An 18,031-nucleotide genomic window follows, 5' to 3' on the forward strand; every position below is an offset into this window, starting at 1 on the left:
GCCTACCTCCAAGGCACGTCTCAGTAGGCAAGTGCCTTCTAGCACTCGTCGCCTAAGTAAGTCGGCAGGCGTTATATCGATGAGAGATGGCTGTTTTTTTAGTCAGATTCAATCGCCTATACAGCAGACATGCTTCCGCACCGTGGGGCAACAAGGCGACAGAGCTTGCCTCTTGTGTGACACGTTGACGGAATTCCGTTCCCCCAATATAGTGAATCGTGAATGGTGATGGCAGTGACGGCTGCTCAATACATGGATCCAGCATCGCTCGACCTTGGGCCTTCTAAGACTTGTAGAGTGATGCCTTTGCTCCTTCTGCCTCCGCCAAGGCTACGAGGCTATGAGGCTCGCCCGAAAAGGGGGAATTGAGACCAACCCTTAGATCCAGGTAATCTTGAGAGTTATTGCTCGATAATCCTTCACATCCAAAGAACGGTCATTGAGTGCATTCTCAAACCCAATGAAGCATTAATCGTCTAGTCCCAACGACTTGCCGCGGTTGTCTCAAGTGTCCGTCCACGAGGCTGGACGAGATCGGCCATTCCGGGGTTTGACCGAGCTCACTCGTTCCGACTCGGCCAAAGGGCGATGGGGCCAGAACTGGGAGCAGCTTTACCACCCAGAGCTTCATCTCTTCGTCCTCGCGAGTCCCCAAAGCATCACTGTCCTATGGTTCACATTTCGATGCCGAAGCTCTCTGCCGACTGCGCTGTTGGTTGAAAGAGTACTAGGCCCATCGCTCAACAATACGTACGGGACCAATATGAGATGCAATTCGCCGACGACCCCTAGCGCCCCCGAACAGAGCACGCGTCAGCCACTGGAGGAGCGCTGGTCTTCTATCCACCATCTCAGCCCTATTAGGGCCTGATTCTGGACCACTGGGGCGTGCCACCGTCCGAGTATCCCAAGCTGCACAATAACCCTGCCTCCCTCGGGCTGAAGAAGTGTCCTTGCCTAGGACTGGGGCTCTTGAGAATGACAATGCGCAATCTTTCCGGTCATTGACGGACCTCAGCCCATGGCAGAGAAAAGGCGGTGAAGCGTGTCAAAGCAGCGATAGAATGGACAAAAACGGATTGAGCCCGGCCTTAGACGCCGGCGAGCGGGCTGAGCTTTCACCAGAAAGAAAGAGTTTAAACGAAGTGTTGGGAGCAATACTTGAGGTGGATATCCCGTCAAGACTCGTCGTACACCTTCATCCCGATAGGGCGTGGAGTCGTGGTTCGACCTGCGCGGCAATGGACTCTTGACTTTCGGCGCTCCATTGCCATGCTTCCTTTAGCAAACTCAGACTCAACCTGCAAGTAAGTATCCTGCCAGTTTCCAGGAATGCCCTACTTGTTTCTGCTCTCTATTAGCTGGGATATTGGACGAAAATTAGGAGGACAGACATGCGACCGTGGGTCTGCTTTTGTCCAGAGTATTCTCCTTTCGATGATGAAGCAACCAATGTCAGCGAGAATTTCTCCGTACATTTTATAAGAGAGGACTCTTAAGGTAAAACGCTAAAGTAAAGCGATGCAGTGACAGACACATTTCTTGATGAGAAGCTGATGGCTCAGGGGCCAAGGATGCACAGTCACAGAGCCATGTTCGAGTTTCCCGAGGCCACCGTTCGCTCCTACTTACTGATCGGCGATGCGCATAATGGAACCATGGGCGCCATGGGCACCAAGATGGGTACTCCGTAGCGTGAGCTGAGACCCTGGTCACATTCCCGTTCTGTCCACGCCGGACACAGCTCATGTCAAAGCCATTCCTCACGATTGAAGCGCCGAGATGGAGAGTCTGCTGGGAGGCGGAAGGTCCCTTCTCGGAGTCATGGTGGTCCCATCCATGCATTCAAGCTAGCTGACATGTTTCATGTTGCAGGCGCCTTTCGCCGGCGAGGTCGTGTCCCCAACATGTCACCCGCACGATCCTTTTTGACACTGAATCCATTATTTTTGCGAAATACGTCTCAACAGAGCCTACGAGGTGCTGCAGCAGGTTGTTGTGGACCATGACCAAAATCAGAACAATATGGCACTCCCTGCCAGCTGCCCCCAGGATTGGTGCCCAGCCTACCGCGTACAATACGACAGTCCCGTACGAGGTGGCGGGCTGAAATTCAGCAGCCGTTTTGCCCATTCGTGTCTTTGAGCCATCAACCCCGATTCTCTGCTTCCTTGTGCTTGGTTTGTTCGTGCATATGCAACACCCGAGCAGTATGCCATGTCGAGATCGAAATAGAGACCGCTTACTTGACTGAGAAAGCAAAGTCAACGCCGATTGTTAACGACCTGAAAAGTCATGCTAACGACACCAACACCCCAGTTCCTCCGCCAAATTTGCAGAAAATGGTGGTCGGAATCCGCACGTCTATGCCTACGAATCCTTGAGGATGATTTCTCAACGTCAGGACTCCATTTGGCTAGCACTCTGTCGATCCCAAAGGCGCAACAGACGCCTGCCCTCTAAGCTCCCGATTCTCGCAAGGTTAAGCACGGGCTTCCTATATCGATTTTGTGTTTCAAGTTGCCAGACAGTTGGGCACGACGCTCAACGTGGAGCCTAGACCGATCGGTCACCCCCTGGTCCCTTTCGCTATTTCTCCCCCTCTTGCATGTCTATTCCAATCGTTCTTTCGCTAACCTTGGTGGTGGTGCTGGCAACAACAACCCCAACAGGGGAAACTCAGGTCTCTAAACCAAACAGGATCTCATCCAGGCCAGAAAGCATCCATCGGAACGAACACCCACAAACAAGATCTCTTCGATGGAGGGTACGGCAGATTAGAATCGTAGATCGTCACACCTAAGCCCAGATCATTGTGTAACGCCCGGCGGTACTGGGGTCCAACCTAACCAGCAGGGGATAGACTAGGAACTCCAAATCCGACACACCAAATGGCCGGCCAGCATCAGAGCGAGTGCTTTTGTTTGTCCTTGGTTTCTAGCCAACACTGTCGTGTTGTCTATGGGCTAAGGGGGGCCGGTCAGCGAGTAGGAGGGATGGTCTCATGGAAGGGTGCAAATTATTATCATCGAGTGACACTACCTTGTTTCCCCCATCCCCATCCCCCATCGAGTCTTCGTTGTTCTGTCTGCGTCTCTCCGGTTTGATCAGCTTCACTACTGTAGAGTCATGGATGGGCTTCCACCGTCCCACTCTACGCTCCGCTCTTTTCCATGAACGGCGCCATGCACTTACGAAGGAGAGCGGGCCAGTTCTTTCTCGTGTATGCATGTTGTTCTGTGGTGTAGTGTGTGGCTCTACCCAGCCGACGCAAGTGTTCCAGGATCCAATCTTAGCCAATGACGACTGAACTGACTGACTCATTGTGTTGATCAAATGCGATATACCGGAGTCAACGGAGGGGGAGAGGGACGGAGTGTAAGGCCGCCAAGCACACCTACAACACCCACACTCTCTGTCTCCCCCTTCCCCCCTTTTTCCTATCCCAGGCATATGTTGACAAGTGGAGGAACCCGTGCATGCCTCGCTTTATCTAGCATACCCGGCCCTAGGACGAGCGAAAGGTGTAGGTAGAGTGCAGACAAAATTACACATATATTTCCCCGGCGTGTCAATAGAGTAGGTAATGCATGATCCAGAACTCTTTAGTTATATATGCAGGGCGTGACGGCTCCGTAATATGGCAAAAAATGGCTCCTTGTAAACGGAGTCAGGGCCCTCCAAAGGAGGGGGGTTAGAAAGGGGAGAGAAATGAAAACAGGGAACACTCCAATTTTCTCCTCGATCTGTAAGAGAAAAAGCAGCGAAGCCATTCTAGTAGTCGCCGCTCTGTATTGGCAAACCCAGGAGCCACCATAGTCGGTAGGAGGATAAAGAAGAGAGAAGAAAAGAAAAACAAACAAGTGGGCGATGTATCCACTCACCCATTGACTCACCGAACGTGCTCCAAACTGACCAGTTTGTTGCTCCCGGAAAGGGGAGAGAACATCCTCCTCGTCTTTCTGGTTAAAATCCAGTAGAGTTATAGGTAGGGTACTTTATAACCTGGCCTGCTGCTCATCCTGGCATCTTACCATTGTTCGTTGTAACCACATTGGTCCTTCAGGCAGAATGCAACCCTTTTCCTCAAAGTATCATAGAAATCAGGCATCAGGCCGTGGCAAGAAAGGCCTGGACGGACCGCCCACCAGCCCTCTTCAAGTGCAATTCTAGGTGACGCGACAGGGGAAAGGGTAGCTGTCCACAGGGCATCGTCCGCCTGACACATGCTCACACGTACGCTCATCGCCCGATTGCTGCTGGGAATGGATGCTTGCCGCCGTGACTGATCGAGTCGCACCTGGGGGGGGGAATTCGCGATCGAGTTCGCCCGTGTCTCGGCCATGGTCCCCAATCGCGAAGCGGTTCGCAACCATAGCCACCATACCTTCAATGGATCTCTACAACCCCACACCAGACATAGCCTGTTGTCCCAGCTATCCGTACGCATTGCATTGTTTGGTTGTTTTGTGACTCAATCATTCCTGCCCAGGGTTCTCTCGCTCCAGCCCCCAAACCACTCATGAGATATCACCTATCTAACCCTGCCCACCCGCAATATCCCTCAGTGGACAAGAGAATAATGGTTCCAATCTGAAATTCTCTTCCTTTTCCACGAGGCACAGTTAAGCCTCAGCTTCTCGTTCAAGCTCTTCACTGTCCCACTGACCCACTAGCTCACCCTGAACCCCAAAATGTAAATCACAACTTTTGTTGAAGGAAGCTAGAAAGGGAAAATCGATGGCTTCGTAGGCCTCGCAGGAAAGCCCAGTTTGCCGTGAATGGATCTCGTGTGCCGAGTAGTCGAAGCAATGTCTTAAAGTACAATCTGGAGAATGATGGGTTGTAGAATGATGGGATTTTCGGTTCGACGTCGATCCGCATATCGAGAGACACCTGTCCACCAGCGAAGAAATTTCGATGCATGTCGTCGTGACGGTCACATCATTTGATCTTGAGTCATGCCCCCCGTGGCCTCTTGACCCTCCATGGCCTCGTTGCCGTTCGCATTGGTGTATTTGACGTAGCTCAGTCCAAGTGGGCGCCCGCCGTACATGTAGCCAGTGAATTTCGCTATACAATGTCAGTGTACACCACGAATGACAGAACGAGGGCAAACACACAGATGGCTGTCTCGGCGTTTTCAGCACTGTCGAACTCGACCACACCAGTTCCTCGAGACCGTCCACTCGGTTCATATTGGATCTCTGCACGTTCAACTTTGCCAATAGTAGTGAACAGTTCGACCAGGTCTTCGTTGCTCGTGGACCAAGGGAGCTGAATAGCGGTAAGCTTCTGCACATTCTGCAGCCAGAATTGGGGAGACACTCACGTTTCGCACGTAGATCGTTTGGCTTCTCTCGCCTCCTGAGGTTGCGAAGTCGGTAAATGGATTGGGCGCCGCTGGTTCTTGAGCAGCAGCACCGCCATATCCACCGCCGCCTCCGCCTCCTCCATACCCACCACCATATCCACCGCGGGAATAGCCACCACCGCCGCCGTAGCCTCCACGGCCACCGAAGCCTCCTCTACCTCCACCGTAGCCACCACGCATACCGCCGAATCCGCCGCCGAATCCTCCTCGTCCACCATATCCCATGCCGGCTCCGCCGCTGCCCGCATAACGGTCCTCTCGAACCTCGAGGGCCCGGCCGTGCCAGTCGTATCCGTTGAATTGTTGAATGGCGTTGCGGGCATCATTAGGAGATTCGAAGGCGACAATCCCGGTTCCTTTGGGGCGGCCACTTGGATCCACATGCACATCGGCTCGAATAACAGTTCCCTCTTGAGCTGCAACATGTGAGATTTATCGTCAGTTCCGCACCGAGAGGGAGCACTTACCAGCCTGGCGGAAGAGATCCTTCAGATCCTGCCAGCCGACATTGAACGGAAGCTAAAGAATCCATGTCAATGGATACCTCAGGGAGTATACATCAAGGGGAGGAGAAACAGACATTGGAGATGTAGAGTTGTCGGCCGCCACCAACACCACCTCCACCGGCGCCCATACCGCCACCATATGGACCACCGCCGTACCCCCCGAACCCGCCTCGCCCGCCGTCAAAGCCGCCGCGAGCTGATGGACCAGTGAATCGAGGCTCTGTTTCGCGATCCTAATTGAGAAATGTTGCAGTCAGTAGGACTGGGAGGATGATGGACTCGCGCTGAGGAAAGGCGGCGCACCTCTCGGACGTAGACGAGACGGCCCATGAGGCTCTGGTTGCTGAGTGTCTGGATAGCCTGTTGGGCTTGTTCCCTAGTTGCGTATTCCACAATCCTAATTCGAGTCAGAAAACCGGTCCGGAATTCACAAGACGGTAGAAATGTAGTACTTACCCGCATCCCTACATGAAACCCGCGGACCAGGTCCAACCCGTCAATCCAACGTCCAACAAAAGTAACCAAAAAGGAAGACCAGTAGAACCAGCCGCATCACACAATGGCGCCCACCTTCGACATTCCATTCGGAAGAGTCAAGACATCAGCAAAGAGAACTTCTCCAGCTAGTTTTCGGCATCAGTAAACGTCCCGAATCTGATGGGACCCCCTGAAACCCACCTTGTCTCATAAAATCTTTGAGATGGTGCCATTTGACGTCGTAAGCCAAATTGCCCACATAGACACGGCGGTCTTGTTGAGAAGACTCGCGCACTGATTGCATCATTTGTTCTTTTGCCGCAGCACGGTCTTCGTAGGTTCTAGGTGGTGGTCGACCTCCGCCGGCGTAGCCTGACCCTCCTGAGTATCCTCCAGTTGGGTTGGGTGCACCGGTCATGGGACTTCGTGATCGACGTTCACTTCGACGGTAGTCGTCGCCTCGACTGCGAGAGCGGCTTCGGGGAGAGTAGGAACGTCGGCTTCGTCGTGGACTGCGCGATCGGCGACGGGGTGAACGAGATCGATCTGATCGGTCCCTCTGAAAACGGTCAGAATATTGGCGAGCAATAGCGATCATAGCGTGGGAGTGGGAGCGGAGAGAGCTCGAATTTAAAGCGTCACGCAGGTCGGTTCCAGACCAAGTCGCACATGCAAGTGAATGGTCATGTCACGCTATTATTGGGGTCGAACAGAAGAGACAGTGAATCTGTCCCGTTTGATTCGTGTGTGCCCGTCGCAAAGGACATAAGGCAGAAGTGGACCCAGGCCGATTGGGAATGGTCGTGGTGAAGCCGGGAAACGACTTCACCTCCAATCTTGATCATCGCAACCTCCATCTGTGCGCGGGGGCAAGAATTCGTTTCACTTACTAGATATTCACCACGTTAGCCAACGGACGCTCGGGGTTAGGGAGAGGAAGAAAAAGAGAAGAGACGGTGAAGATGAGGTTGGGCAGAGACAGAGTTGATGCAACAAAGATGGGACAGGCACAGGCAGGGCAGGACAAGGTGATGATCGGGGAGACCAATGCCGGAATGGCTAGCCTGGGCCACCGAAGACGAGAGAAAAATGAGAAGAGGGAGAGAGAGACAGACCCATGATAATTGATTGCCGAGAGCTCGTGCGGCGGGTTTTGACTGTTGACTTCTACGAGATCAGGATCGCATGCACGAAAATGCAGGAAGGGAGGGGGGAGGAGAGAGACCAGCTAACGAGGTTTCCCGAGTAGTACAAGGGCTGTCTGGAGCTGTAGGCAAACGCGGGCAGCTCGATTCGTAGTGGGTGGAGCGGCTTCTCAGGGCCTCAGTCTCGTCGGAGGGGGGGACAGGAGATAGGATTCCTCTGACACGGGCGCAACACAATGCAGAGCAAATCTGACAGAGCCTCAAGCGGCGCGTCCTTGGACCGACTCTTTTGCGGTTCGTGTTCGAGGGTTGCTTGTCTGGTCGGATAAAATTTTCTCTTGACAGAACAAACCTGGATCAAGGCAGCGAGGGCCCAGTCGGGTGCGGCGGGGCCAACGAGGACAACCTGGGAGTGGAGTCTGCAACTTCTTGCCGTGCTTAACGCTGTGTTCAGGAGGTGGATGTTATTGGGCGATGATATGGGCGAGGAGAAGGGTCCAGTGTGGTCGGATTGTTGCCTTGCAAGGTGATGCTGTAATTGGAAACCTGCGCCATCACCACCAGTTCAGTCAGCAGCCTCTTTCACCATGCTTCGATTCTTTCATGCGCTTGCACCCTCTCCCTTCAGGTTATGGACTCCAAGGACTTCTTTCCATCCATGGAGGCCACCAGCGTCCAGGACGGCCGTGGGTAGCACTCAACTCGTCCCTCCTCCTTCTGTTCCCCATTGGGGTGCAGGGGTGTTGGACCAACCAGAAAAACGGACACAACGGACCCAATTGGCTTGTGTCAGAGGCGTCGAGACGGGGTCCGTTCGGAAGAGGGCCCAATGGGGACAACCAAGAGGAAGAAAGGCAGTCCTGAGTCGGTCGAGTAAGCCGGCAAGGCAGCGTTCTGGGGCCTAATGGCACAGGCAGAGCGACAGGTCCGGGCTTGGGTCGCGGGCTCGGGCGACGGGGAGGGTAAAGGAGGGTCAGTTATGGGAAAGGCTCGGATGTAGTTAATGCAGCTACGACGCAGGAGGCACCGGAGGAAGCAAGATGGATGCAGGTGTTGATGGGCAAAAAAGTAGGTCGAATTGGATGCGATGGCTGCGATGGGCGCAAGTGGGTGAGTGTGACTGGTGACGGGAGAAAGAAGGCGAAGGCACGAGGTCTGAGTGGCCCGGCGGCCTTGGCGCTAGCGATCCGCTTTTCACCTTTCAATCCCTCCAAGGTCCCTTCAAGGTCCCTTGCGACTCGTGCTGGTGGCTACCCTTGCGCTTCCCTTCCCTGCGAGCCCTGTCAACTTGCCGTTGAACCCTCGACTCATCGCAGCTCATGATGCCTGCCACTGTGACAGGGATTCCTTTTATTCGCTCACGGCTTTGCTTGGGGTGTGTACGCTCAGTAGAAAGCAGCCTGCATTTAGCGGGGGTGTTAACGAAAGGAACTCTTAGATCCCAGATCCCGCCAGGCCATCAACCAGGAAACAACCTTCTCTGGCATTGGATGTGGCCCCTCCTCCTTTCTGTTCCTGCGGACGCGTTATTTCTACGGAAAAGTACGGTACTGCACATATGCAAAGCTAACGAGCTAACGGGGTTCTTTGTTCCCTCCACCGGCATAAACTCCCTTGTGGCGTACGAGGGGAGCCCCAGCAACACGCCGACGAGGGACCATAAACAGGCAGGGCCGTTTATGTGTCACGCCATACAAAGAGGATTGAAGGTACAAGAAAGCGCTTCTTCTTGTTGAAGAATGTTACCGGATGCAACTGTGCGGAGAATTCTTCTAGTAGCTTTTGCTTGTCTACGGGCCAGCGGCGCGGTCATAGCAAAGGCCAGGTTTTCATGCCTCTGCGAAAAGACCCGAGGAGCAATGCCAATCTCAAGCCGCAGACCTTTTCTCTTCTTGCTCAAAATGAGCCGCCGTGGGGCTTGACAGCAACAAAAGGGTTCAACTGTTATAGCCATTTTGCGCCTGACTCGGAAAACACGCCCTTAGAGCACACAACTTTGTTTCACATTCATCTAGTTCCTCATGCAGGGAGCCTGGCACCCAACTCACATTCAACGAACAAGGGCTTGCCGACCTTGTCGTGGGAACGATTGGCACCGATAGGATCGGCATCCAAGTGGCGCTGTGACAAGCTCACCAGCTCCACCACAACTGGCCGCCGTTCGCCGATTCTAATGAGCAAGGGTCAAGAATCTGGTGTCAAGGGAGCAGAGGAATCCATCCGCTTGAGGATTACGACATTATGGAGCCGCTGAGCTTGACATTTCGGCGACGCTGGAGAAGCCTCTTCAATAGCGGGTGAGATGGAGGGCCGGAAGCACTTTCTACATGCACCTCGCAAAGCCTAGACTGCATGTTCAGGTGAGGAGCCAGCAAGCCACAATGGCGGCAACAAAGATCAGTGGTTGAATTCAGCCATGCCCAGCCAAATCGGCGTAAAGCAGAAGCGCGGAAATACGGGTGCACACGCCTGGCGGCGCTTGGACGATCCACCGGGACTCTCGTTCCGCGTCAACCGTGAACAACCATCTTTCAACCTCCCTCTGTTGGGCTTGAAAGGCGTCGGCGCAAGGTACCTTATCTTTGGTCTTCTCCGCACAGCTAACCCTGCTTGAAGCAATCCTAGACTCCCTGGGTATTCCCTTGCTCGCACACATGGCGAGTGGGGAAACGGCACACCAGAGAAATTTCAAATTCTCGTCCTCGAACATTTACCGAAAAGAGCTCTAACGCCACCCACCACCGGTATGAAGTAGCCGATCTCGAGTTGACCCGCATTGTGCAAATGCAACCTCGTAATACCCCAGGACCGTCTACTGCATATGGACTTGCCTGACTCGACAAACTGGCGGTGCTTGGTTGGTCGATCAAGGCATCCTCGCAACGCCGAGCTTCAACCAAGTTGTGTGTTCTTTCCTGGCTAATCGTCGTCCGACCACACTTCATCCCAAGCATTGCGCAATACGGAGTACCGAGTGCGTACGGAGTAGACTATAACAACGCTAAAAACAGCCTATCGCGTTCCCGGTTAAATCGTAAAGATGGGGTTGTAATCATCGTTTTGACTTGAGAACGGAGCTCTTCCCAAAAACGGACCGTCTGATGAAGGGTTGGAATATTAGTGGGAGCAACTTGGAAACCTGCGGCTATTCGCAAAACCACCTTCTTGAACGGAGTCCAGAACCTATTGCACTCGGTTAGTGCCTAGGTAGGTATCTTGTTTGCCAAATATGCCCTCTTGGAATCGTGCTGGGTCGGCTCAGACAAGGACCTATGTAGGTGGCTCCTCTGTACTCGGTCCAGGAGTTTTGATATGGACTAGGTACTCCGTAAAAGTATCTCGAGTACAAGTAATTGAACAACACAGCACTGGAAGGGCTTTGAATCGGCCGATTGTTCCGAACCAATGAGACACACGAGCCACCGCGTGCCAAGCACGGTAAGGCTGAGGGAACCTTGCACCACTTGGAGGTTGTGAGGAAGATATTTCCGGTCAGAGCAACAATTTTGCCTGGCCACCTCTTGAAGCTAGCTTCATCGTTCGTCGGATGGTTGCAGATGTTGTGCAGCTCGCTCTGCCTTCGATCTCGAACCCGTGGATCATCGTGGATTGTCCATTGAGTCTCCACCTGTCGACTTGACGCTTACTCCTACTCCTCGCAGAGTCTTTCTTGTTTTTTCTTATAACCCCATCACACCCGCGGCAGCAATCATGTCCATTGCTCACGGGAGATCCGTGGCCTTCTTTCGACCGCTGCGGTTGAGCTCGACCGCTACGCAGCCATGCCGTGCTCTGACACAGAGGCCTACTCTCCGACGGACCTACTTCTCAATCCACCACCCAGATCCTCCACCTTTCCCCGAAACTCAAGACCGAATCCTTTCGGCTGCCATTAGTCGAGTACCCCAGCACGGTTTCACCGAAATGGCTCTGGCGCTGGGGGCTAAAGATGCAGGATACTTAGATGTTACCATCCAGCTCTTCCCCCGGGGGGTGTTTGATCTCATCAATTATCATCTGGTCACGCAGAGACTTGCATTAAAAGATACCGTACAATTTCCAAAGGGGTCAACGTTGGGCTTGGGGGCTAAACTTAAGACGTTGACCATGGCACGGTTGAGGGCAAATGCAGACGTTATCCACCAGTGGCAGGGGGTACGTTCACACCATTTCTCTACCGAGCACTGATCTGATGATTGTCTCCACAGGCTCTCGGCCAAATGTCCCTCCTCGAGAACATCCCTGCCTCTGTGAAAGAACTCAACGCCCTGTCGGATGAGATTTGGTATCTCGCCGGAGACACCACGGTCGACTTCTCTTGGTACACCAAACGGGCCTCTCTCGCAGCCGTCTATGCAAGCTCAGAAATGTTCATGACAACGGATACATCAAATGATTTTTCAGCAACAGACGAGTTCCTTGACCGCAGGTTGAGAGATTTGCAGCTCCTCGGAGACACTCTCGGAGGACTTTCACAATACCTTGGCTTCTGGGCGGGCAACAGCGTAAATTTGGCCAGGTCCTGGGGCATGAGAATGTGAAAGACGGTGTAAAAAGATACGGATTTTTGGTTTCCTTTCCTGGAAAATATACTCTGCACCCCCCTCATCAGACTTTGCTGAAAATGTTCCTCTGCCGAAGCAGGAAATCTAAAGGTAACATGTACGGTCCAAAAAAGCCGGTGGGAAAAAAATGGCTTCGCCAAATCAAATTCCCCTTCTGTCGACGTCCAATGCTCTCCGATACCGCCCAGAAAAGCTGTTGGGCAATTCTTGAGCAGATTGGGCCGCTACTGAAGCAAGAATCTCTGAATGACGGTCATGGACGGTGCAAAAATGAATGCCATTGAAGGCTACACCAAGGTCCCCTTCGTCTCTTCTGTTTCCGGAGCCCTCAAGCACCGTTTCAGGCTTCGATTTACAAAGATAACGGCTGAACCTCGACGAGGAAGCTTTGCGAATGCAGGATCTTTGCCTGCAAGAATGCAAATGGAGCGCATCTGGCCCTCGCAGGAGATCCTCGTTGTTGGGCTTTCAGCCAGAGATAACAGGCAGCCTCAATAGATCAGTGCAGCATCTCCCGAGAAACAGCCGGTGGAAGAAAGCTGCCAATGCTGCAACGGCAGGGTTTCCATTTTCAGGAAGACCGTCAGTTGGATGGCCATCAGTTTGCCTTTATCGAGGCAGTCCTGCAGCATGCCTGTCCCAAACAGCGTGATGTCCAAGGATGGCCAAAGCTACTTCTTGTGAGACTTCTTGTGAGAGAAAACGGGGATTTTATGGTCCGGAGCTCTGCGCTGAGCAGAATTGGTCACAATCAAAGGGGAAATACCTGTTTTTGCAAGGGACCGATAAGAAGTCTAACGCGACAAGATTTCGGCCAGCGACGCAGGTGATCTTGATGCAGTCGCGACGAATGATATTGCCTCCAATCTGAGGATGTCGTGAAACTTTTGCTAGCATCTGTTGAGTTTGGTGGCCTTGGTCGGCTGGGTGCGTGGGATGCAAGACAGCAGTCACAGGTCGATGCAGTATGTGGCATTAGAAGCATACTTCGTACTCTGTAGCCCCATCGCTAGCTCAAGAGTTCCCAGGGGCGCTGAAATTGCCCGATGTGGTAGCCTCGTCGAGCAGTCACGAGCTTCCCAACTATTATGTATCTCGGAGGGCTGCAAATTCAACTGAACGTCAAACCAAATTCGGCGATTGCTCCCGCCAGCCCAGAGTAATTCTATGTAGTTACTGGTCTTTATCTTGATTGAGGGTGGGAGAACTAGAGTCGAATCGTGGCTACATTTTTGGAACTGGGAGGGATCCTAGAGCTCTCACCTTTAGGCTTTCACACCTGGCAAATTCAAGGATTGTACAAAACACACATCTAACATTGAAAAGGCACAGTTTTCCCTTCGACTCTCGTATTGCTACAGGCAGATTGACTTCTTTTTAGCTCTGAGAGACAACAAATATCATGCAAGCGTCGCCATCCAAAGCCCGTGCTCAAGCCATTGCCTCACACTCCTGGTCAGTCGTCCAGTCATGGCTCGCGAGGCTCTATCATCCATCACCCGTGCCGGCTTTCGAACGCAATGCCACGACGCTCAAAGCCTTGCAGAGCCTCATGGCGGAAAATATCGCCGCAGACCGAGAGCGTGAGCTACTGTTTGATGCAAAAGCTGAAGAACTAGCAGCTGACGAGGAGGTGACACGTCTACAACAACATCAACGAGAGACGGGTGATGATGAGAACAGTGCGAGTTCAATTCTTTCCTTGCTCGAGACCTCGCTCGCGCCGCCTTCACAAGCAGCTCTTTATTCCCTCGCCAGCTCTGTCGTCCTCTTAGGCTGTCTCTCTCCGCCGCCGCCGCTTTCCTCGTCCCCATCATCTCCGACCCCTGGTGTCCTTCAAATTCTCACATCTCAAATCGTCAACATCCCTCGCCAAACCTTCGCCCAAGAATCCCAGCTCTCATCCATCGAAACGCTCACGGCTACTCTCCAGAACCAAATCGCTCAGACCCAACAAGCTCTCGCTGCCTTCGTCGAGAGGACTCCGACGTCAGCTCGTCCACAGGACGATACAACCTCGCCGTCATTTCCGCCGACGACGCCTTCCTCTACTCCACCACCGCTGACGACAGTGACGATGACAACGACTGCTCCCACCACCATGGATTATTCGCATCTCCATGGCCTCACGCTCCAACACCAACGCGAGACGAAACAACTGACACTCAAATCTGCCGAGTACAGATCGCGGATCGCCGTGTTGGAGCGGCAGCAGCAGCTCGCATCATCCGCGCTGGAGGACGAGCCCAACCTCACAACCCTCGCCGCAAAGCAAAGCTCCCTGGGCCGCAAGAAGAAGCAGATCGAGGCGCTGGAAGGCCGCATCAGGCACTTCTACGGTCTGCCCCCGGACATTGACACGTCGCGCGCGGAGGTGCAGAGGGCACAGGCAGAGCTGGACCGTCTGAGGAGACGGAGAGACGAGTTGTTTGAGGCCATCTAGCCTCCCTTCTGGTCGCTCCACCTCGCCTCACGACCCTTCACGTCGCCTCGCCTCGCCTCGCCTCTCTTGTCCGAGTCCAGACCGAGTCCAGACCGAGTCCACACCCTTGAAATTGCGATCTCAGTGCACGGAGGAAGAAGGATGCGTTCTGCAGCAGCTGCTGCTGCAGCAGTGGTGATGGTGGTGGTGATGGTGATGGTGCCAGCAGAACTATATACCATCAGCGATTCAGAGTCCATCAATGCAATGCGCAACGGGCGATACACATCCAGAATGAGCTGCAACTACGCCCTGGTCGAATGGATGCATGCCATGTTCAACAAGGGCGCGTGATTGTCTGGGACGATATTATGAACTCATGGATATGTTTCCATTTTACCATCTCCCTCCCGATTCACATGCTAACCAACGTGTAATAGCAAAGGGTCGGCTCTAGGAATAATTCAGGGCCAAAATCGGACGCAATGGTTATGAGCTAAAGGCTTGTTTGATGTAACGGGATCTCAGGTGTCCATCCACCAGCGCCGACGCTGGGCATAGAAAATAGTACATTATGTCTTTCTCTTGTGTCATCACCACCATGCATCCTACTCGCACGGGGAAACGTTCCACTCTCACTCAATGCATCTGAAAAAAATACTTGCCGAATTCAAACAGTAATTCTCGCACGTTTCATTGCGTCTGTTTTGTCCGCCTTCTCGGCCTCTGCTCTCGCGCGTTTCCTCTCCTCTCTCAACCGCTCCTTCTCCTTTCTGGCGGCCAGATATTTTTCCGTATGTCTTAAAGGCTGTCCATCTCTCCCTCTGACCGTCATGTCATGCAGGACGGGCGGTTTCGTGAAGAACAGGACGCGCCCTTGGTCGTCCTGTGGGAATCGGTCGCGAATGTGTTTTGGGATCGATTCGTTGGCGGCGTCTGAGAGGACAAAGACTTCGGCGACGCGTTGGTCGGGGAAACCAGCGGTAACCGACGAAGGGAAAGGTACGTATGGTTGAGCAGAGGTGGCAGTAGCGGCGGTTGCCGGTTGTCCTTGAAGAGGGCGATTATACATCCCCTGGGAGGGAGTGGTAGAAGACGAGTAGTTTGCGGCGTGGGCGGGAGTCAATGCCGGCTGAGGGTGGATCTGGGGTTGCGGGTTATAAGGATGATGTGATTGTTGCGAGGCTGGTGTCTGGGGAGCAATGGTTGGATGGAGATGAGGCTGTGACTGCTGATAGGAGGTCTGTCGGCTATACTGAGGAGCAGGCGAGATCGACTGGTGTTGGAATGGATTGGGAGTCAAAGACGGTGAGGGGCGCGTCAGCTGAGACTGCAGACTCGGCGGAACGTGATTTCCTGCGCCATTAATCATAGGACGCGGTGCAGCAGTGGTCAACGAAGGTTGTCTCGCGACAGGCGGAGGTGTAGGAGGAGGAGGTGTCGGAACTGGTGGCGGCGATTGCTGCGAGATAGAAAAGTCAGTGGAAATGCTGCAAGAGAGTCCCATCAAGCTAGAGCAAGTGGTGTACACCGCGCACACAAACCAAAAAAACTCACATTTTCGCCGCGGGCATGTTTATGGATTCCGCCCACAATTGGTGGTGCATTGGGATGGCCCCATTGAGGAGAAGGAATCTCATCCGTCTCTTTCATGTTGTCCTTCAAGAGATGCTTGAGTGGGCTGGGTACTTTCTTGATCTTTCGAGGCACATCAAACAAGTCCATCTCATAATCCTTGTCTCGGACCTCGTCAGGCAAACAGCTGGCCCACGTCTTGATCTTGTTGAAGCTGTGCTTCTCCTCATTGTACCGGGCTTCACAGACATAGACCTCCTTTGTTGGATCGACGTTTCGAGGTCTGCCACGAGTGTATCTGGTAAAGAACATGACAAAACAACGATCGATCACCTCCTCAATCTGATGGTCTCGATACTGGCCGGTTTTGACAACTTCATTCGGCCAGAAATGCTTTTCGTACTGATGCACAGTTTGTTCTGGTCGATAGTACCAACAAGCATTGATCCATTTCTGACCCTCAGAATCCTCCCAGGTCCGATATATTTGAGCAACAATTGGCTTGGTCACATCGTTCTGGTTTTGAATGTGAACCCAGTCGCCGACCTTCCAGATTTCATTTTTGTAGAAAATACCAGCTGGCAAGGGTCTTCGGCCATCTTCCATGAGGTACTCGTCGTCAGGTTTGGCCTTTTCGATTTCGGCCAATTTCTGCGCTTCGGCGTGAAGATCTACCGCATCTTGGTAGATCTCACTGCCATCCTCGTTAAATTGCTTTGCATTGTTGAAGAGAAGATCAATATCCTTCATGAATTGTTCAAGTGACTGATACTTCTTTCTCTTGGCCTTTTTCTTGATAGTATCGAGGGCGATTGGATCCTTGATCTCAACAAAATAAGCCGGATACTCCGTCTTGTCCGGCAATCGTTCAAAATGACGGACTTTCAAATTACCTGCGTCGTCCTTCGGCTTGCGGAGCCCCTTGAGGATGGCTTTGATTCGAGCTTCCATTGGCGTGTCGACCTTGGGAGGTCGTCCTCGTCGCTTTCGTAGATCTGCGTCGTCGCCTTCATCGCGGCCCTTGCGTCCTGAAATGCTCGGGCGGCCGCTTTTCCGCCTTCTCTTCCTCCGATCATCTTCAGAATCGTCATCGGCTCCGTCGTCGTCCTCCTCGTCCTCCTCGTCCTCATTGTCGTCGTCATCGTCGGACACCGGGCTCGGTTCAGGGGTTGCATCGGGGATTTCTCCGAGGTCTGGGAAAACCGTTTCCTCTTCCTGAATCAAACCTTCATCCACCAGCTTCTTGAGTTCCTCCTTGAAGATGGACTGCAACAGGAGGACATCGCGCACGGGAGCCGAGTTCGGTCTGTTATATACCTGGGCGTTGTGAACAATCAAGGCAAAGTCGCGGACGAACTCAGGGATGCCTGTGTATAGCTTTCTCTGTATCTTCTGCTTAAGAGTACTGATAGCCACAGGGTCCTTGATGATTTCGTGGTAATCTGGTAGGACCCTTCTGTTGGGCTTGCGCCTAAAGAGCTGGGAAGGATAGTAGTCCCTGAAGAAGAGGTCAGCGTGGAAGGGTGGAGCAGGGCACTGCACAGACTCATCCTTGACCTTGATCTTGTAATTCGTCACGACATCGGTGATGTTTTTCAAGGCCTTGTACTGTTCGATAGAAACCGCAGGCTCATCTTGTTCTTCTCCGGCGACGTCCTCGGCTTCTTCAGCACCGTCGCCTTCATTGTCAGATTTGTCATCAGCCGCATCCTCTTCCTTGACAGCAGGCTCGACTTCGATGGACTGGACCGGTTCAGTCACGGGCGCACTTGGGGTTTCGGCTTCGGCCATGTCTTTTTGTTGCGCAACTATCGTGACTAGGTGGAGACGTGTAATTGGGCTGGAAAGGCACCTCGTGCGACGACATGTGGCGGCAATCTATGTGCGAGGAGCTACTGCCAGGAGATAGACTAGGTGATGATGTTGTCGCGACTCTACCAAGGGAATGCGACATGCGACAACAGCGA

The 18,031-nt window shown here is 53.1% G+C and overlaps 4 protein-coding genes across 4 annotated transcripts; 2 read left to right on the forward strand and 2 right to left on the reverse strand.

The window, feature by feature from the left end:
• Window positions 1-4,939: 4,939 nt before the first annotated feature.
• Window positions 4,940-6,775, reverse strand: Z519_10267 (uncharacterized protein; the record flags this gene model as incomplete). Its single annotated transcript, XM_016767984.1, has 8 exons — window positions 4,940-5,073; window positions 5,124-5,277; window positions 5,333-5,790; window positions 5,842-5,893; window positions 5,955-6,113; window positions 6,184-6,277; window positions 6,437-6,503; window positions 6,559-6,775. The coding sequence occupies 8 exons, from the start codon at window positions 6,773-6,775 to the stop codon at window positions 4,940-4,942; spliced, it is 1,335 nt and encodes a 444-aa protein (XP_016616082.1).
• A 4,438-nt stretch (window positions 6,776-11,213) lies between these two features.
• Window positions 11,214-12,043, forward strand: Z519_10268 (rpsU-divergently transcribed protein; the record flags this gene model as incomplete). Its single annotated transcript, XM_016767985.1, has 2 exons — window positions 11,214-11,657; window positions 11,711-12,043. 2 exons carry the CDS (start codon window positions 11,214-11,216, stop codon window positions 12,041-12,043), a joined length of 777 nt encoding a protein of 258 aa, XP_016616083.1.
• A 1,426-nt stretch (window positions 12,044-13,469) lies between these two features.
• Z519_10269 (uncharacterized protein) lies at window positions 13,470-14,510 on the forward strand (the record flags this gene model as incomplete). The annotated part of the gene is made up of 1 exon (XM_016767986.1): window positions 13,470-14,510. The coding sequence occupies one exon, from the start codon at window positions 13,470-13,472 to the stop codon at window positions 14,508-14,510; it is 1,041 nt and encodes a 346-aa protein (XP_016616084.1).
• Window positions 14,511-15,159: 649 nt separating this feature from the next.
• On the reverse strand, window positions 15,160-17,855 carry Z519_10270 (uncharacterized protein; the record flags this gene model as incomplete). The annotated part of the gene is made up of 3 exons (XM_016767987.1): window positions 15,160-15,951; window positions 16,047-17,562; window positions 17,611-17,855. 3 exons carry the CDS (start codon window positions 17,853-17,855, stop codon window positions 15,160-15,162), a joined length of 2,553 nt encoding a protein of 850 aa, XP_016616085.1.
• Between the last annotated feature and the right edge of the window lie 176 nt (window positions 17,856-18,031).

Source organism: Cladophialophora bantiana, assembly GCF_000835475.1.
Source record: "Cladophialophora bantiana CBS 173.52 unplaced genomic scaffold supercont1.17, whole genome shotgun sequence".
Taxonomy (NCBI): domain Eukaryota; kingdom Fungi; phylum Ascomycota; class Eurotiomycetes; order Chaetothyriales; family Herpotrichiellaceae; genus Cladophialophora; species Cladophialophora bantiana.